The sequence below is a fragment of the Stegastes partitus genome, unplaced genomic scaffold, assembly GCF_000690725.1.
Source record: "Stegastes partitus isolate 25-593 unplaced genomic scaffold, Stegastes_partitus-1.0.2 Scaffold480, whole genome shotgun sequence".
Lineage (NCBI taxonomy): Eukaryota > Metazoa > Chordata > Actinopteri > Pomacentridae > Stegastes > Stegastes partitus.
In genome coordinates this window covers 277,568-299,026 of record NW_007578211.1, presented here as the reverse complement: position 1 = coordinate 299,026, position 21,459 = coordinate 277,568, and the positions used below count along the sequence as shown (strand labels likewise).

The 21,459-nt window shown below is 39.8% G+C and overlaps 1 protein-coding gene across 1 annotated transcript in view; it reads left to right on the top strand.

The window, feature by feature from the left end:
* The window catches only part of stpg2 (sperm-tail PG-rich repeat containing 2), a 62,671-nt gene that overhangs the window by 22,752 nt on the left and 18,460 nt on the right, over positions 1-21,459 (top strand). The window contains exons 9-10 of the mRNA XM_008286970.1: positions 1,154-1,317; positions 1,646-1,738. Of these exons, the coding sequence (XP_008285192.1) occupies positions 1,154-1,317; positions 1,646-1,738 (257 nt within the window). The remainder of the gene's footprint in view (positions 1-1,153; positions 1,318-1,645; positions 1,739-21,459) is intronic.

Genomic DNA, 21,459 nt, shown 5'->3' with positions numbered 1-21,459 from the left:
GCATAATTATTAGCACTGGAATTGCTTTACAAACAATTTTTTTTAAGCAACCCATGTTCTTTAAAAGGTTGGGGTTTCAACCTGATATATTTGATCAAACAAGTAATTACTAGGACTACGTTTGCAGCTTGTAATACCATGTGGAAATAAAATAAAACACAATTGACTTGCGTTGTGTATATTTGTGTAACCATGTTGATATTGTCCCAAAATTGAACCGTTGCCAACATCTGGTTTTGTATCCAGCCTTTCAGATATAACTCAAATTATTTATGTTGAAACAGGAGTACTCTATGTACAGAAAAACCCATTCAACTTTACAATTAGCATCAAATCTATTTTTGCTTCTCTAAGCATCTTCCAGTATTTTAATAGTAAATGTTAATCTGAAGGGGTGTTTACTATTTAGACTGTGGAAGAGAGTTGATAGGTGACGCTCCACCTGATTGTTTTTAAGTTTATTGTTGTGACAGCACACATAATGGGGGCAATTATATTTATTTGCTTTGTTGTTGTTTTTTTTAGTACAAATAATTAGTTCTTAATCTAATTTTTTGCTCTTACTTGAAAATGCAAATGTTTCTCATTTGTGTTGCCTTGGATTTTTTTTTTGTATTTTGGTGTTTGCTTGTGTTTTGTCTGTGTTTTTATAAATTCTGCATAAAATATGTGCTGTGAAGTTAATGAAATGTTTTCTCCAGTTACTTAGGTCTCTAAATTGCTTGTGAGTGTTTTCTTAAGCAGCGCTACACAGGGCCATGGTATCATTTGAAATGGAAAATCTTTTTTCTGCTTTCCTCTTCTGAAGGAAGCGTTCACACATGTAGACAACATATTATACTGCTGAGGAGAGAGACGATTAAAACAGCAGTGTGGAGTGCATCCATTGTGGCGCAGATGCCATTTTCAGTCTAAGTCAGTGCACAAACTGCCAAAACTGAAGCCAAAGTTACACGTGTATGTAAATTTCTTGGCATCCTCATGAGGCCATTGATAGAACTAACAGGAACTGGTTTGAAGGAAAGCGCCTCAGGTACCAATTCTCAGTGCTGTTGTTGTAGATTGTTTTATTTGAGGTCAGTGAAAAGAAAAAATGTGTACAAGTTTTTCCTCACAAACACACTACAATCACCTCTGTCTGTGCTCTGTCCAGGTCCAGGTTCCTACAATGTGTTTGAGCAGGGTTTAGCCCGTGAGAGTTTTAAAAAGGCGGTTTTAGAGAAAACCAGGAAAGGAGGCTTTGGCTCCACCACTAAACGCGGCTCTGTTTTCCACAACAAGGAATCAATAGCGGCACCAAGTCCAGGACAGTATGAGGTAGGAAGATCCGTCAATATAGTAATCCATTTATTTATTTGTTTCTCTTTCTTCCCACATACAGTCCTGTACTCAGGTTTTAAGTACGTTTAGATCCTTATCCATCACACAGTACCATCAGGGAAGCATGACATCAGTCCAAGATTCATTTTCCAGCAGCATGACAACAATGATTCAATTTGTTAATGAAAGTTTTTTGAAGTTGTATTGTACTGTGTCTCTCCTGATTTTAATAAGACTAAAATATAAATTTTTACACAAGCCATGAGTAAAGCTTTCATACTCTTAACACCATATATGTGAACATGTGTGAATGTTTTGTGTCCAGCCGGAGAAGAAGACAGAGGAGAGCTACAAAAAACAGCAAACCGCCATTTTCAAATCAGCCACCAGACGCCTGGTGTCACCACTACTGGCTAAAGTAAGTCTCCTTTGCTCTACTCTCTCTGTCAGTGTGTATCCCAGTTTGTCCCAGAGTTTTAGTCTCAGTCAAACCAAGTTTATGTAGCAAATCTGATCACACTTACTCAACACAATAGTCTAATATGAAGTACAGCAACAGCTCACGCCAAGTTTCTTCTTTCATAAACAGGCCCTTTATATTGACTGCTTCTTTTCCTTTTCCTCCTTATGCTTATTTATACAGAGAGAAACAGGTCACATCAGTGATTATTCGTTTGCTGTTCCTCTCCTATTATACCCTTTTCTTGTGATTTTTCTCTCTGTTCCTCTTTTCTGACTTTCTTCCTTTCAGGTTGACATTAATGTAAACCTAATATAATATACTTACACACCAGACTCTTTTAATTTCTATGTAGAACTTTAATTTTACTTCAAATACATTGTTTTCATTATTTTCATTTATGAGCAAACTGTTTTTGAATGTGACCCACATTTAAAACAAAGGGACATAATGATTTTATCTTCAATGATTTTGAGTACATTTAGTAGTAAATACTGTGATGTCATCGTAGTGAATCTCCCATTTTTTTAAATGTAGATATTCTATTAGGATATTCTTGTGTTTATTTTTGTCAAAAAAGCGAAGCATTTCTATAGCCACTGGGCATCTTAAAGCAATGTCACACTAGAGTGCCTCACAGAGATTCATTTATCTAAACCTCAGAAAGAGGTTTCAGTGAATTGTGTCATTTAAAAGTCTACTCCTTCAGGGTAACTTTCCTGCTGTGATGTGAATACCAACTGCATTTGTGGGGGTGAAAAAAAAAAAACAGAATTTGTTATAGAATTGTTTCAATATTAGTGTACAAATCTTTCAAGTCTAACTGAAAGAGAGTTAAAGTGATTTGTAGCCAAAAATGATCTCGGAAGTTTTGTTATTGAAAGAAAGTGTCCCTCTTGAGTGTGATATTTTCTACTTTCAATTTTCTCCTTAGCTTTAACTTGTATTGACTTTTGCGAGCATTTTTTTTTTTCATTTATGTTGCTGAAATGCTCCGTTCGGACACACTTGATGTAAGGAAATAAGTAGCTGTAGTTACCACTTGTGTGTCAAGGGACCTGTTACTCTGAAACTTGTTAGGTGATGAGGACTTATTACACGAAGAGCGAATTGGTCTGCTGAGGAATTTTCTGGTTTCAGATTGTGTTTATTTTGTGATTGTAGATGGACTTTTTTTAAATCAGGAGGAGCCCGGTATGGAACTATGGGGGCTTTGGTGGAGCAGTTTTTCTTGTGACTTTTAAATGTGGAGATTCTATCCATCCATCCATCCATCCATCCATCCATCCATTAGGTATACACCGCTTCATCCTCACTAGGGTCGTGGGGGGCTGGAGTCTATCCCAGCTGACTGAGGGTGAAAGTAGAGGACACCCTGGACAGGTCACCAGTCTATCACAAGGCTACACTTAGAGACAGAGAACCAAGCACACTCACATTCACACCTACAGACAATTTAGAATCACCAGTTAACCTCAACATGTGTGTGGGAGGAAGCTGGAGAACCCGGAGAGAACCCACGCTGCACGGAGTGAACATGCAAACTCCACACAGAAGGATCCTGGGTGTCCTCACTGGACCTTCTTGCTGTGAGGCAACAGTGCTAACCACTGAACCACCTTGCAACCCTTGCTGAGATTCTAACTGGCTGAAATATTATTCTGAATAGCTGAGTTAAACTAATCAAAATAGAGTTTTATTGGGATTTCATGTTTAGAGACAAGGCAGAAGCAGATAGCTAGCTAAGACGGGTAGGTAGCTAAATCAGCCGACACGTGGGCACAAGGCCACAGTTACACACCAGNATCCTCACTAGGATCGTGGGGGGCTGGAGTCTATCCCAGCTGACTTAGGGTGAAGGCAGGGGACACCCTGGACAGGTCACCAGTCTATCACAGGGCTTAGAGACAGACAACCAAGCACACTCACATTCACACCTTCCGTCAATTTAGAATCACCAATTAACCTCAACATGTGTGTGGGAGGAAGCTGGAGAACCCTGAGAGAACCCACGCTGCAGGGGGGAGAACATGCAAACTCCACGCAAAAGGATCCTGGGTGTCCTCACTGGACCTTCTTGCTGCGAGGCAACAGTGCTAAGCACCGCTCCACCTTGCAGCCCTTTGGAGATTCTAGCTGGCTGAAATATTATTCTAAATAGCTGAGTGAAACTAATGAAAATACAGTTTTATTGGGATTTTATGTTTAGAGACAAGGCAGAAGCAGATAGCTAGCTAAGACGGGTAGGTAGCTAAATCAGCCGACATGTGGGCACAAGGCCACAGTTACACACCAGCAAACTGACTGACTCACAAAATCAATATCAATGCTTGTCATTTCCTTTTTTATTTTGATTATAGCTGCAAGCAAATGAAAGAGAGTGGGCAGGGCGTAGGAGAAACAAAAAGAAGGACAAAAGGGAGTAAAAAGCTCTCGTCAGAAAAACTAGTCAATACAGCCACTGAATATGACAACTACACAACTGTGCCCCCCCCATCCCGTCTTCAAATCCTGCCTGTCTATCCATCACATTTATGAATTGTTCAGCAGATATTCAGCAGAGCATGATGGGAGTGTTACTGTCTAAAGCCTCGGGGCGGAAGTGTCACCAAGCGCCTCTCCTCATGCAATCACTTAATTGTGCATGTGTGTGTGTATCACCTGCGTGTGTGGTGCTACATTATATGTGTGTGTACGCATTCGTGATGGATCTGTGTGTACATGTATACTGTTTGTACATTCTGAGTAATATTGAACAAATGTATTTTTTATATGTACACATGTATTATGTGTTTATGGCTGAATATTGAGTGAGTCACACTCTCTTAATGTGTACCAGTGTGTGTGAGAGCATGCTTGAAGTCTCACGGGGACTCACATCATCATCATTACCCTGACAGCTGACAGTAAAATCCATATCAAATCTATAAGTCCATTTTCCTGTTTTTGTTCCTTTCTTTCATCACCCGACTCCCTTGTCTCCCATAAATAGAGGCTGCACCATGACATGTCATTAGCTGTCCATGGATATATCATAAAAATGCAATGAAACGCAGAGACAAAAAGTCAATAAGTGACAAACCCGTGGCCGCTGCATATTTCGCTACTGCACATACTTCAAGAATGTCTCGCCCATGGCATTACCTTCCATGCAACTGTCACACTCTTTGTCTGACTCACGTGGCTTTTATTTGTTTATCATCTTTCGCTAATGTCGAACTAATGTCGAACTTCTCGCCACGTTTGTCTCTCCACCTTTTCCATCTCTTTGTCTGAATTGTTTCTTCTCTGTCATCTGCCGCTCTTTCTCTCCATCCCTCTCTCTCCTTGATTCCTCAATCTGTCTGTCAATCTCATCCCCTTCATTCTCCGTATGACTTAACCTCCTGGGTCTTTGCTATTCACTTCATTCTGCAGAGTAAGAGCATGATGCTGCTCTTCAGTTGGATAAATGTATGTTTAAAAAACACTCTAATTATCCCAACCGGACCTAATAGGATAGATAATTACACATTATACAGTGAGACTCTCTTTCTCATTCTCTTTGTCTTTCCTTCATTCCCTCCCACTGCTTCTTCCATTCAGTTTCATCTCTCCTTTAATTTTCTGTCTCTCTCAAGCCTATTATGTGTGGTATCTTTTTCCGAAGAGCAATATATTGTTTTTTCCACTTGTCATTGATATTAATGAGGTTTTCCTTGACTGTGTCAGCCCTCCTCAATGATGCCTGTCTGTGTCACTGGGACAGAAATGCAACAGCTACTGAATATGATTTTTATGTTGTATATGACCACAAAAAGAAAGGAATGAAAATACAGCAGTTCAATCTCCACATAGCTCCCACGGAAGTTTCATTTTTAAGGAGATGCACGTCACTCTCTTTGTATCTATGACGGTACTTCAAATACTGTAACTACAGCAGCTCCGAACACAGATGCATAATTCAGCCTTCACGGTTAACAGTTTTTACCAGTAAATTACTGTAATCCCAGTACATGGGCCTTATTACCTGTCAATCCTAGCACCAGTTGCGAAATTATAACGTATGAAAAAGTGCACAGTGGGTGCAGTCAGAATATTACCTTAACAAGCAACAGTGACAGTTTTCCAGGTGGAGGATGTCTCCAGTTGAGAAGTGCCTCCTGTTTTTATTTGTTTCCAAATATAATTATTTTGCCATTGCTCATATATTATGAATCCTGCTTTCAATCATTATCAGTGGTTCATGTAATAAAAAAAACAAACATGTTTTAATTTTGTTTGTCTGATTCCATCAAGACTGTTACAGCGAGAGAGGAGAATCATTGTCAGTGTGACAGATATTAGTGCAGATGAAATGAAATTTGTTTGACTGGCAGATACTTTATTGCTCGGTTAAAGCTGTTTCAAAAGACTTGATCCAACAGTATATTTGAATGAAACCTTTATATTATTAAATATTTGGCTGTCGTGTCAGAATGAACCTGACAATGGGCTTTTATTTAGAGATGTTTCGGACAGTTATTGACATTTTTAGAATTTATTAGTTACCAAACCTTTATTTAATCTTTCAGTCTGCTTTGAGATTCCTTTTTGAAAAAAATGTGCCAGACATCTAATGAGAGGGTTTGAAGCAATAATAGAAACTAATGACTATTGTAAAATTGTCTTTGGTTACTCACTTATTGTTGCATTAGCCAGTCAGTCTAACGTAAGCTGTAGGCATGTAAACATGTTCACTTTATTAACGTACAGAGCTTAACAAATTTGTTAGACCACCACCCAATATAAAGTTTATGCCACGGCTGCCTGAAAACAAAAGCATCAATTATTACCAAAATCATTTTTTGTATTTCTGTAGTGGATAATACAACAGTATGTAGAAGCTCTTCTTCAACCAAAATGATGTTTTTTATGCTAAAACACAATTTTTGTTGTTGTCCATGAATCTTCAAATTTACTCTTTTACCAAAAAAAAAAGAAAAAATAGCAAAGCACATTATTATTTCTTGATTAAGATGTGAATTTAGAGTTATTTACTTGCATTGCTGAACAGAAAATTTGGTTTTAGTGGTTGAATGTTATGCTTGATTCATTTCTACCTTCTCAGAGAAGCCCAGTGAACCAGCTAAAATATAAAAAGGTGGATTCAGTTTGAAATTCCTCGTTCCTGTTCAAAATTGTAAAACATTCACTCAAAATGAAAGAGGACGCATTAAAGCACTCCATGATGCTGGATGGTCTCTGAGACAAACAGGGAAAGACATAAAGTGTTCTCTCAGTGTGGTCAAGTATGATTTGGAGTCAGTTGCCAAGACCAGTACTTACAAAATGGCACCAAGGAAGAGGCAGGAAAGCAAAGTTAAATGAAGTAGATGTCAGACACCTCAAGATTTAAAGTACGAGAGACAGAAGGAAGACCACTGCTGATCTTCAGGCAGAGATGAATGCTTTGAGATGAGAGTCTGAGAAAGTCTCCAGAATGACCATAAGCAGACAACTGATGGAGCAAGGCTAAAAGGAAAGCATAGCTGCTAAGAAGCCATTGTTGAGGCCTGCAAACATCCAGAAACGCCTCAGATTTGCCATGGAGCACAAACACTGAACTGTGGATAACTGGAAGAAGGCACTCTGGACGGACGAGTCCAAATTTGAAGTCTGTGGTCAGCAGTTTATGTTGGCAGAAAAGCTGAAGAAGGTTTTGATGCATTGCACTCACAGAGAAACATGGTAAAGATTACATTGTGGTATGGGGTTCCATTTGTGGTAAAGGCGTCGACAAATGAGTGAAAATTGACTGTATCACGAACAAGAACATCTACCACAATATCTTAGTGCATCATGAAACCCGTTCTGGACCGAATCTGATTGGTCGTGGGTTCATATAGCAACAAGACAATGAGCCCAAGCAGACTTCAATGCTGTGCAGAGACTGACCAAGAAAAAGGAATCTGGAGCTCTGGAACTGATGGACTGGCCATGTCAAAGTCCGGATTTGAATCCTATTGAACAACTTTGGGATGTAGTACATTCAAAGATTGAATGCATCAAAGATTCATCTAAAGCAAGTCTGTGGGGACAGCTAGAAACTAGTTGGAACCCAATAACAAAAGAGACTGCCGATGAGTAGATGAAAACAAAGAATGCAAGCTGTTATCAAGGCCAAAGGAAGCCATGCAATGTTTATTTTGTTATTATGTGTGAAAAAGGACTATTCAGTTGTTTTAGTTTGTTATTTACCAAATAAATAACAGTAACATTTTTAGTTTTAAACAAGTTGGTCAGGTGGTGTCATACATTTGTTAAGCACTGTACATTACAAAATGCTAGAGTCAACCAACATATGTGACAGTAGTGAGAGTATTGTCCAAACTCTACAAGCCTTAAGCCAGATTTTTGTGAGAAAAGCTTTTTCGGCCAACCCAGGTGTACCTTTGTACACGTTGGCTCATTAGTTCAGAGGTTTGGCTTGGACCCAGTCCATTTAATGCCCTGCAAATGTTTATTAGAGTTTGGAACTCTATTCTGGATTCCAAAACTCTTTTGTGTTGTCTTCTTGTGGTTCCCACTAACCTTCAATCAGCTGCATTTTGGATCAGTTGCAGACTATTTTGGGTATTTTTACTCCACAAAATGCCAGAATCTCCTCTCCTCCAATTGTGTCATGTTGCCAAATAGATTGTAGCCTAAACAGAGGAAATCACTAACAATATGACATCAGTAGTACAGCAAGATTAGCCAACAAATTATCCCCTGCAATAATTTCTTGGGGGCTGCAGGGTGGCTCGGTGGTTAGCATTGTTGGCTTGCAGCGAGAAGGTCGCTGGTTCGTGTCCCAGTGGGGACACCCGGGATCTTTCTGTGTGGAGTTTGCTTGTTCTCCCTGTGCAGCGTGGGTTCTCTCCGGGTTCTCTGTCTTCCTCCCACACAGTCCAAAAACATGTTGAGGTTAATTGGTGATTCTAAATTGTCTGTAGGTGTGAATGTGAGTGTGCTTGGTTGTCTGTCTCTAAGTGTAGCCCTGTGATAGACTGGTGACCTGTCCAGGGTGTCCCCTGCCTTCACCCTGAGTCAGCTGGGATAGACTCCAGTCCCCCATGACCCTAGTGAGGATGAAGCGGTGTATAGAAAATGGATGGATGGAATATTTTCTTGGCATTTTTTGTTTGTTTGTTTGTTTGTTTTCATGGCTGGTACACTGACCTGCAAGCTAAAAGTTCAAAAGGCTAATCATCACTTGCTCAGCAGCAACGCACTCACAAGAGCAGCAGCTGCAGTCTTCCTCCGTCATCCCCTTTGGCAGCAGGGCTCCAGTCAAAACTGCAACAACTGGTCCATTAATCCATTAGTCAATCAACAGAAAATTAATCAACTATATAATCTCAGCATTCTAGTTTCTCATATGTACGAAATGAGATGCCTTTCTTTCATGATACTAATCTGAATATCTTTTGGATTGTCAGTTTGATGAAACAAGATGTGCAAAATGATAAAAGGCATTTTCTATGATTGCCTGATACTTTATGGACAAATCATTAATAATTATTTAAGAAAAGAATTAACAGATTAATCAATAATGAAAGTGTTGTACTACTACAGAGGCTGCAACAGTGGAAAATTCTCCTGCAACTTGAGGCCCTGCTGCTTCTTTAGCAGCGTGATTTGTGAGTCTGAGGCATCAGTTGAGCTTTTAAAAAAACTTTTCACTCATGGATAATCTTGTGCGCCAAATGTCCTGGTCATGACTGACAGACATTTCATTCTGTTGCAGTACTGGTTTACATTGCAATGCTTTTTTCCACTACCCAAAATCCCTTCATAGTTCAAGTAGTTCACACCTTATTATTGAACCAATGCCCTTGTCACTGACTCTCATTCAGCATGACAGTCGGCAGGACTTCTAATGATCCCAACAGCATCAGCATCAGCACAAAACTGACAGAGAAGCAGAGACATATTAGAAAAAAACTGACAGGCAAAAAAAACCCAGTCAAACCTCTGTCTTGTCACTTCAAGGGACAGGGCAACGCTTCACTCACTTATAGAAGAGAAAAGAGAGGAATTCCACTGCCTCAGGTTGAAACATAGGTGCAAATTTAATTCTACCTTTATTCTCTGCCGGCGCTGCCTGAGGGTATCCCACGACCTCTGCAACAGAAAGGTCAGCATCAGGAAGGGTTGGCCAGGAGGAAGAGGGAGTGTAGAAAGTGGGGTAAGAGGTGAAAGAAAATGGGGATGAAAGGAAAAGGTGGGGGGAAAAGACAGGAACAGAAGTCAAGAAAGAAGGAGAAAAAATAGTGGAAAAAGGTGCTGAATCAGAGTGGAAGAGAAAAAGCAAACTCATTTAAGCTGTGCTCTACTCATAATCATCTCTCCTTTTCATATCTGTCATTTCCCAACAAGATGTCTGCTTCTTTCTTCTCCCCAGACAGGTAATCAACTCCTATCAGATCCAGACCTCTAGCTAAAGTGCACATCTGACATAGACATGACTTCACATATTTGAACTAGTTGAGGTGTGTTTGATTTACACTGTCAGAAATTTAAGCATCCTTTGAGGGCAACACCGTGAGATAAGACACCACGAGATCAACCGCAATAAATCATGCCAAGCCTGTTATTAAATATATAGGTAACCACTGTTTGGCAATCTGATCTTTATAGAGTGGATCTGGGAACATATAGATTTGAGAATCAAAGTGTCAACAGAAATGAAAAATGATCATAAAGTGTGAGGGAATAAAGTGGACTTTTCCACAAAGCAGAAACAATCATGGCCAGACAGAAGATCTGAGAAATAAGAAGTATAGCAGCTAATCGCAAACACTGGGGGAACAAATGTAATATCTTTTGGAAGTCAGATAACATGTCTCTGCAGTGTGTTTAATGCACTGTACGAAAACAACTTCTATCATTTCAACTGACAGGGTACATCTTTTATTTTTTGATTTCAAAAGCCATGAAGTGTGAATAATTCCTCCAAGAAAACGTTGGCCTTTACTGCAAGATGAAGCTTTGAAGCCAAAGTACAGAAGACATAAACTCCCCATACATAAAACAGATTATAAAGACATACTTTTTGCCTTTCTTTTTTTTTTTTCCCTTGTCCTTCTTGTCTCACTCCCTTCTTATGATCGTGATTGTTTCCTGATTAGACTCTTTTAATATCCGTCCCAGTGGGGGACCGTTACCAGGGATACAACCAAGGCAGCAGCGCAGCATGTGGCTAACTGTTATAGCTAAGATGTCCCCGGGTGATTTTTCATTAACTGGTCATAAAGGAAGCTCTGTGTGGAGCCATTGCACGTGGCCTCAGATCTTCTCCACAGACACTACTCAAAGGTACTATGCCAAGAAAAAATAAATAAAAAAAACAGCCAGAGAGGAAAAAAATTGAGGCAATATTGTGGCTCTAAAGAGTACTCAAGTTAACCATTGGGAATTTTTGAAATTTGAAAATAAATCAGTGTATTTAGTCATTTTTCTCCAAGTTTGGCAAGTCCAAAACCCTTTAATGCACTGCAGTCCTTTGCCTTGCTAATGCTGCTATTTGCATAAGGAGGGCTGCACGTGCTACCTCCATGCTCACCTCTACTTTTGACCCCGACCTCAACAACTCCCCACCTGTAAGTTCTGGCTGTGGGAACACGCTACCAAGCTGCTACTGGGAATTGTACCAAGTTCAAACCATTGTTAAATATGAAATCACTCCGCGTGTCCACTAATGAAAGTCTCCCTCTCGCAGACTTCCATTATCCAGATCTATAACTATTAGCGCACGACAACATCTAAACACCCACATTATGACTTTGTGTAGCGTGACTGTCAACTTTTCCGCCGTCTGCATGAGGATTTAGCAAAGCCCAAATTCTAAACGAGTCAGATCATCCATCAGCGCAATATACCGCAGCCTGACAGAAAACTACACAGAGCCGTTGTCGTGAAAAATGGCAAACGCTGCCGACAGATATATGAGGTAGAGACTATTAAAGAGGCGATCAGCACCACAATGCTTAATGGATCACTCTCAGTTTCCCAATTAGTCTCATCACACTCACTTAAGTTCATTTGTGATATGCAATAAAATGTGACTGATCCACATTATCCAAACGCATAAATAATTCAACAATAACAGTAATTTAAACGAATAAATACACACAACTTACTCACTCGGTGGCTGTGTTTATGCAAACTGCCGTACAGAATACTACGGGGATGAAAACTGTGACTGATGCCACGCTCTGCCTAATTTTAGCTGCAGAGATACACAGCGCAACTCATGGGGCCAGCAAATATGATAGCCCCTTAATATTTACATAGTTTTACATTATTTGTCTAACGTGCAGGGCGCAGCAGGGTTGAACGTGGAATTTAAAGAGAATCCTCAGCCTGGATGAAACTGACCCTGATCTCACTGCACAGGAAGGCAAGAGAGCCTCCCAGTGGGAACGGCTGATTTTATACATTAGTATGCTCAGTTACTAATGCGGATGCCTTTTATGATGTTTCCATGTGAAGCACATGCAGATTTATCAGACACATTTTTATCCGTTGTGCTCTATCCTGCGTGCATCCAGAGTCCTGCTGGCTTTATGCCCTAGCAGGTAGTTAATTGCATTCACTTGGCGTCCGAGGTGTAAATCACTTCCTGAGTAGATGGCGAAAATAAAAACCAGCAGGGCTTTGTGTTCGGACACTGAGGACTGTGAACCACAAGGCCTGGATGAGACTCAGTCGGGGCTGTTTTCTAACTTGAAACTTATTTAAAACTATTTCTGTAAAGACAAACAGTTTGTCTCATAGCTGTATTGTTATTCAATACTGGACCACAAAGGGCAAAATTTTCACTGATCTCTATTGGGTGAGAAATATCCCCTGCCGGATTTCTCTTGAAGAAAGTCAATGCTTGTCAGTTTATATGCATAACCAGGTTTTTAATCACTTATTTTTTTTGTATTCATGGACACAAATGCACTACAATGACATCCGACATGGAGAAAAACTGTGACAGCAGAGCGAGAGGAGAGATTTGGATAATAGTTTGGATAAAGGGATGCCTTTACATGAATGAAGTAATGCCATCTAAAATCAACCTTAAACTGTAGCATCTTGAAGTCTCAATAAGTTCATTTCCAACCTTGAAAATTTAAAGCTTTTAAACGATTTAGACACATTCCCGCTGTGAGAAAAATCTCTGTCGCTCTATTTTTCAACTCATTGTGCCATCAGCTGCTTTCGACACATGCACACATAAAAGTTAGGAAGCGGTTTCAAAAATAAAGTTAAAATAAGCGTGAGATGCTTAACAATCAGGTCAGGTATAGGGGGAAGCTGTACTTCAACCAAGTTACAACATTATTCTCCACTTATGTAGTTCCTTGAGTGTATATAAGTACTGCTGAAGGAAAACACCTGCTCAGACATTCAGCCAGTTTGATCAGCCAGAGATTCTTCCTTTCTTTAAAACATCCCTAGAGGAAGTTAGTCATATCAGCATTGTGCAACTGAATGAGATATGCCTGAACGCTATAAGATAAACTGATGCTGAGCTATGTACCTACAATTCAGCGCCTTCTATGATGAGTGTCAAATTACCCTTTAAACTCTGTCTTTTCTAGAGAGCGGCATAGTTTGGAGTGCAAAGATCAGTTCTGGAGACCTTTGAGTCAAGATGTAGATAACGCTTCTAACCTTTGAAGTTAATCAGAGTAAACAGCAGCTGGTACCCAGAAGGGTACTTGAAACTACAAATTGTGTATCTTGAATATTAAATCGCTGTAGCGTACACTTTAGCAAGAAATTCATATCATTTTCTCCTGGAACATTTTATCAATACTAGTACTACTGCTATTAAATGACTAACCCTCCAGCTGCTTCTCTGTGCTTCTTCATTAGCACATTATTTATATGCAAGTATACGTCATCCTGTGTCGTACGGGGCAAAGGCTTTTTATAATGCAGACACGTTTTTGTCATTTGTTGCTTCCAAGGACATGGGTTAAAGTAATGGTATATTTTTTTTAAATTACATCATGATTTAAAATTTAAAGATGGAAGCAATCATAAGCAGCCATTGAAATAATCATGACGAGAAGCATGAAGCTGATTCAATAAAGCAGCAGATAGTGAAATATATCATGTAAACCCTATGGTTCCTTACGTAATTGCGCAATGCGGACTCAGAAAACGGTCAGTGGATGTGCACGCAGCTCTATTAATACCCAACAAGTACACGTCGGTCTGCTGCACCCCTTGTTGGCCCTTATATTGAACACTCACAGAGCTGCCTTGGATGTTTCTCAGAGGTTGGCTGTGACTCTACACTTTTTAAAAGATAAAACCCGTTACATAACGGGATGTCAGACTGTGAATATTCCTTATTTGTGCCGAGCACAGTGGGCGGACATAGCATGGGGCTTCTGGAGAAGTTAGAACTTCCAACTGTGTTCACGCATCGTTGATAGAAAGCATGTTCAAATCAAAGGAACCGCCAAAGTTCACTTACTCAACTCTTTTAATAATGTATTATAAAGGTGTGAATGACCGAGAATCTCTTTGTACAGTCTTGTGTTGAGCATCATTTGTTTTCCTCGTGCACGTGGCGGTTTCCGTTCACTGGCTGTATGCAGACACCTGCAGATGGGTCTTCACGGACCCTTGCATACTTTTACGGATGATTAAATTTGCGTCACATGTACCCTCGCAAACCTGTGTGGAGACGCAGAAAGCCCGAATAGTCTTACCACTGGCCTTAGTCGTTCTCCTGTGGTGTTACAACTTTCGCAACACACAGCTTTCACCTCTAGTGTCTCATTTTTAGACTTTTAAACGCCCTCTGGGTAAAAACTGATGGGCAGAGAATGAGGATTTCTGTGAAAAATGGCATGCATAAAATACATTATATTTAAATAATTTGTGTGCCTTACTTTGCATATTCTGCAACATATGTCTCCAGTTGGAGTCTCAGAATGACTTTACCTTTCATAGCAAACAGCAGCGTCTGAAGTAAAGACTGCAGGTTAACTGCTTTCGCCTGATTTTAGCACATGTCTGCGTTTCACTTGTAGATGTATTATTGAGGGGCTATTTTAGGACATTGTCTGTTCTCTTAAGCATCTCTGTCTGGGCTTTTATTCTTTGTTCGTGCTTTCCTTTTCAGTTAAATTGATGTTAGATTGCAGTCCATTAAAAGATGTGTAAGTCTGACTGGTTGCAAAGAAAAAAAAGAAGGTCTAATTCAAACAGTTTACTGGATCTAAGTGAAGCCTGATCATATAATGGCCTGAGATAGTTAACAGAGATAGAGAAAAAGACTTTGTGCTAGATGATGATCAACAAAGAGATAAAATGACAAGACTAAAAAGTTTGGAGTCTGGAGTTCTGTTGGTGACTTTTAGAGGTTGCAATGTTCATGACCTCTTGTAATATTAACAAACTGTGCTCAACCAAAAACTTTACTTTTTCTACGTACTCTTTGTCCGGAAGGATGCTGCTGAAGCCAGATCCATGGGGTCATTAAAATCAAATCAGATTATACGGTGCATTATTATGCTCAGAAAATTATACAACAGTTTGGAAGCCGTCCTCCCAAGAGAACTGGCAGCATCAGTTGTTTTAGCTAATGTCCAAAAACAACATATGTTTACGTTCAAGTGACAAAGGCCTCTGGGTATAGTCATTTGTCTTTTCCATCAGGAGCAAAGGAGGAAGTAGTGTATTTTATTATTTTTTTTATGGAGCCACAAAGAACTTAGAGATGAAGGGGTAAACAACAGATATAGGAGACTGTCTTTCATGTCCTGTTTCCGACCAGTGGGCAATGTTGGCTTCTTTTATCACAGCTGGTTGTTTGCTCAAACCTGATCAAACCCTAAACCTAACCAACGTTATGTATCTCAGATTTCAGAGATTCCCTAGAATACATATTAAACTTGAACCAATGTCAGGTAATTTATAGTGTGAGTAATAGTCTTCTACAAGATTATTAATTTGCAGCTTGCCTAATGATCTGATGCTCATTTCTGACCTCACCTGTCCTTTAATTAAGGTATGGTAAGCTTAATTTCCCGTGAATGGGACAGATATGTATTCACATCCTCATAACTAATGAGAATGTAACGTTTAATAACACTAGCGCATTGTTCCAATCCATCTCGATGTACAGAGGCAACATGGGAAGGCGAGATAAAGTAAAAGATTAGGGAAAGAGTAGACCTTAGAGACAGTAAAAGGAAAGCGTCAGAGGTGTAGGAACAAATGTGGAAAACGAGGCTGCATGCATGAGCAACAGAGGAAAAGAGCGAGGAGAAAAAAAAGAGCAAAACAAGTAAGTCTTAAAATGTGTGATAGGGCACAGATGGGGAACTTGTCTGTGTAGCACTTTCAGATTTTATGATGTGTGGATGTTCTCAAAGTTATTGCTTGAAGGAGAAGATCACATACGCTCAGTGAAATTCTTTTTCTCTTCTTCCTTCTCTTCCTCTCTTGCTGTGAAGTCCTGGTTATTGTTACCACCCTGCTGTCTCGCTGTTATAAAACGAGTCAACTGAAAAACAGCCCCTTCTCGAAATCAGCCTGCGCCTCAAAATAAAAGACATTTTACAAATGAAGGTGGATAAACACTCCCAAGATTTCTCACGCATTCATGAAACTTTAGAGCAAGCCTTTGCAGGGGCCTTACCTGCAGTATGCTTCACAAGTATATGAAGGTGGATGGACCCTCATGACTTCACTGATAATTTTTCTGAAGAGTGGCTGTGAAACTCTTCCTAAATCCTGGCTAATCAAAAAATGGACGAATGTGTGGCGCTGAAGTAGTTCATGCAAATATTTCTGGGCCATAGACGATACTGACCTGTGACTCAGAGTGGCCACATGCATAGATTTAAGCTTTGATATAATTAGATTGGGTAAGTTGTATAAAAATTAACCCCCTGTACAATTGTCATGAATCAGGAAACTGGCTATCAAGACAAAAACTGTTTTTAGTACCAGGCTTTAAACATATTTTTTTTGTGCTGTAAAGTTGAGCATTTTAACATGGAAGTCTATGGAGACTGACTCACTTTTGGAGGCAGCCCCAGGTGGCCGATTGCGGAACTGCAGTTTTTGGCATTTCCACATTCGCTTCAGATGCCATTCAAATGCCACCCATCACATTCCTAACTCGCTGGGAACCAAGGTCCATGTTTGTTTTAACTGTTCAAGCCAAAATAGAAGAAGCTGCTTTCTGATTAAAACCAAAGTGTAGAGGGAGAAAAGAGATCATGCACTGCAAACAGGCCCCTATGTTGTGTGTAAACAACTACACAAAGCCTTCCGGAGTGACCCATTTGTATTTTAGTCCGAGGCACTGACTGTAAACAGTCTTTTTTTGTTTACCAGAAAACTCAATGGGACACTTTTATGTTTAGATAAAAAATACCTGGATGAGGATAGAGAGCCCCTGTGATTTTGATTTAAATAACCACTGAGGTAAAGTTATGGAAAGACCACAGTGACGGTTCAGACTGACTGTCAGTAGGCCAAGGGATGCCACAAGAGGCTGCCTGTCAGATAAACCTCAGCTGGCATTGTTTGACTAAAATATTTTAACTCAGGCTCCACTTTTGAGCATTTTTTGGAGCTTAAGCAAGAGGAAAGTTTTCTCATTTAACATGCTGGGTGTATTTAAACAACCAAACCACCATCTTCTTATTACTGAGGAAAATCTTGCAAATCTTGCAGAAGCACCAGATAGAACTTTCGGGTCAATGGACACTGTATTTATTGCACTGAGTAAGCTTAAATGATTTTTCTTTTTCTGTCTGTCTTGGTAAAAGCTGGTGCATACAAACTGGAGATATCATCTCCTGCCAAGTATTGTTCAGGTGTTGTGTTTATTTCCCTTTTTTTTAAATCAGCTCAGTAGCACAGACAGATTCAAATGAAGAAATATAGTCAAGTCCTGGCTTTTAATACCACAAGTTTTGATAAAGAAAGCCTTTCAGATGCCCTCTTTCTGTCTAGTATCGGAATGATGCTCTGTCTGTCTGATCTCATTTGTATTGACCTGCTTTTGAAAGTGAGAGATTGAATCCCATTTGTATTTATTTATCTGAGAATAATAGAATTGTCAGCAGATACCTGTAGACCGGCGACACTGCCCAGAATAGAGATCAGTATTTTAAAGAAATTAAAAACTTATTTTTCACGTTGTTGATTGGATTAGGAGAAGTGAGACCAGACCAGGTCCTGCCTCTGTCCATTACGAGGACAGCTTTTTACTTACGCTGCCATTTTTCTCAGCTTCATCTTTACAATTTTGTTTTCTTTCCCCTAATAATCCCATCATCTTTGGGTTTGTCCATTTCTAACTCCTTTGTCTCTCCTCTGATTAGCTTGTTCTGTGTCTTTCTCTCTTTGTCAGTTTATCGGACTCTCTTTCTTTGTCTTTGTCCCAGTGCTCATGTTGATGAAACAGGCACACATGGTAAGCACCTGTGTCCAGTGTGTCCATGTATATTTCTTTGTCCAGAGTGTGGGCACCAGCTGTGGCCAGCAGCTGTGTGTATAGTGCATTTGTGTGTGTGTGTGTGCACACGCAACCATATGCAGATGTGGGCATGTACCCATTTTATGCAGCAGCTGTGTGTTTTGTGTGTGTTTGGCTATGGACAGCTGTTTAGTAGCAGGTGATGATTTTAGGAGCCAAGCAGACAGTCAAGCAGACAGGCAGCCGGGGGGACGACAGGGAGAGCTAAGCCCAATAAGGTGTGAGGCCTGGGCTGGGTGTTTACTCAGACAGGCCTTCTGGACCACTGCTGGATGTATCGTAGATCACGAAGGCCCCAGCTGTGGGTGTCAGTGTTAATACAGGATTCTGAACCTGTCACACTCCACAGACAGCTTACTGATTACTATATAAACCAGTCAGAGGGAGGCGGCTAAGTGCCGGTCCTGAAAATGACGTGGGCTACTCACTGTGGTTCATCTGAGCCGAAATCTAATACTTCCTGTTCCTCAAAATCAGATTAGCTATGTGTGGCTACATGTAAATGTGGCATGGGAAGCGAGAGAAGCAAGGCAGCACATGTGTAAGAGAGAAGTAAAAATAAACATATCAGCAAGGATACAGTTAATATGGTGGATATAAAGAAAAGAAAAGATGTGAAGGAAAATAGTTTTTTATCTACTGGAGGATGAGAAGAAGAAAAGAGAAGATGTCTGGAAGCAGAAAATGATGTAGAAAAATGGAAGGGAGCAACAAAAAAAAAGAGATTATAATTGTCAATATGCAAGGATAGGCAAGGATAAAAATAATTAAAGAAAGAAATCAAGATGTACAAGACTACAAAACACAGCAGAGAACTGTGGCTGTCAGCAAATTGTTAGACTAACTGCTGCCTATAAAGTTTGAATAGGAGGCAAATAGGACCCATATGGTTTCCTTCTGCCATTCCATCTATATTGAAGACCTGTCTAAATCCTCATTAAAGCCTTATGACATCAGCCATACCTTCACTACTAAAATCAGACAGATGGTTATCAGGCTCTGTGATGAGACACCAGCTGTGTTTATGACACAATGACATAGATAGGCTTTTCTGGGAGGAAAACAAGCAAACAAATGCTGTGCTCACTTTTCATTTAGATATCAGCGCTCGATTTTGTTACGTAAGTTAAAACAACACTCGTAAAATTCAGCAGTAAAACAAATGCTGCTAATTTTAAAAAAAATCGTGCGCCACACAGCAGACTTCTTCAATGTCACGCTTATCATAGCAATGCAGTATCTGCTAGAAGCATTTCAGAGACAGTAAAAAAACATCTATAAAGGCCATATGTCTAAGCACTTTTGCAGGATAATTAGACTGTTATTGGTAGTAAACCTTGCTGTCTTCACATACGGTTATTTTGTGCTCTTCGAAAGCTTAGATTTTGCTTATGACCTTCAAAATTTGGATGTTTTTCACTCGTCTTAGAAACATAGTCCACATCCTTTCCTTAAAATTATATTAAAACATATATTTTTTATCAAAGACAAAAGCTTAAATAAGTTATATTACTGTTAGAGGCCTTTGATTCCAGCTGAGGGCAGATTATTAGATAAGAGAAAACATCATCTACAGAACACCTAAAACAAGATGAAGTTATAACGCGGAGCTTAATGTTCAGCTGCATGGTACATCAGGTTGTAGCCACCAGTTTAGTGATGTGTTCATTGGTTAGCTTTTGTACAGACTTTTTAAAATGCTGCACATCCTGCCTGCCAGTAAGTGTTCGACTGTAATCAGGAACAGATGAACCTCAAGTGACACTGTGGATTTAAGAGGCAGATTCTAAGTAACCATTATTCTTTATTAGACTCTAAATGGGGATATCCAGGCTGTTCATTGTCTGCGCAGTGTGCAGACTGAGGAGAAAGTGCAAGAGTCAGTGCAATCGCCAGCTTAAGGATATGCAGATTTTTTTTAAAAACCAGAAACTACTTGTACAGTTTTGTCACACCTTTTCACCGCGGAACTGCAACAGGGTTCGACTTCAATTTCCCGTCTGCAGAATGTTCTTATAGTCGGTTCCTAGCATGATTCATAATGGCGCCTCAGACTAGTTTTAACCTCTCAACACTTCAGCTTCAATGAGCCAAAACCAAATACTAAAAGCCGCAAACTAGGAACTTTATTTTTAACCTGAGAAGATGAAAATGCCACATGAGTCAGAGCGGGACCTGACAGAGCACAACAGGGGTGACTTTTTTTTTTTTTTTAAAGAATATGTGAATACATGCTAGGGATGTGTCACACACACACATACAGGTGTACATACACACACATTAGCATATATCACTGTCAATATACAGAATCATTCCGAGCACAAAGATCTGAAACATGGGAATACAGAGTCTGAAAATAGCACCCTCCTCTGCATGGAAGAATGTGCGGTTTTAAGAGTAATGAGAGCATAAAGAATGGCATGTGGTGGTCACACACACACATACACACACACACATCTCATGTGTTATGCCTGGCCATTAGTCAAAGCTGTCACTATATGTACTGCCACATCGTTAGTATTGCCACTGTCAGGTGTACTTGAGTCATTAGTGTGAGAGAACATGGTGTGGAAGAAAGGCTATTCTGTAGAAAACATCTCACTCTGTGTTTCTGCTTTGTTTCTTTCAAACTCCTTTTAAGATGGCCATGTAACTGAGAGTGGGATTTTCGTTTTCCACAGTAGAACATGCTGCTGACCCTTGCAAAATGCTCTTGTTACTTGATCGTGCACAAAGCAATACAAACAAAAGAATCAGTCATTGTAATGTATTTTGAATGTTATAAAGTGCAGGGTATTAGATAAAAGCACGAGCTTAACAGTAATCTACAGCGATGTGAATACTACTTTCCAGTTGCCAAGAAATAGAGGACAGGATGAAGGACAGGCCATGTTTTACAGTTAGAAAATTGGAAAAATTCTTCCTGCAAGTTCATTATACATGGGTCAAGGTAATGGCTCTGAGTTGTGTATTTCTTTCATGAATAAAACGTGTGCCACACAGAAAACCCCACTATAATAATAATAGTGGTAAACTGTGGGGTTTTTCAGCTGCACTGTTAAAACTGTATATTTTTTTTAGAAACAGTGACCTGACACTAGAAAAGGATTACTAGTTTGTTAGTTTTAGGAAAGTTCTTAAGCAATGTCATATCCATCCTGCAACA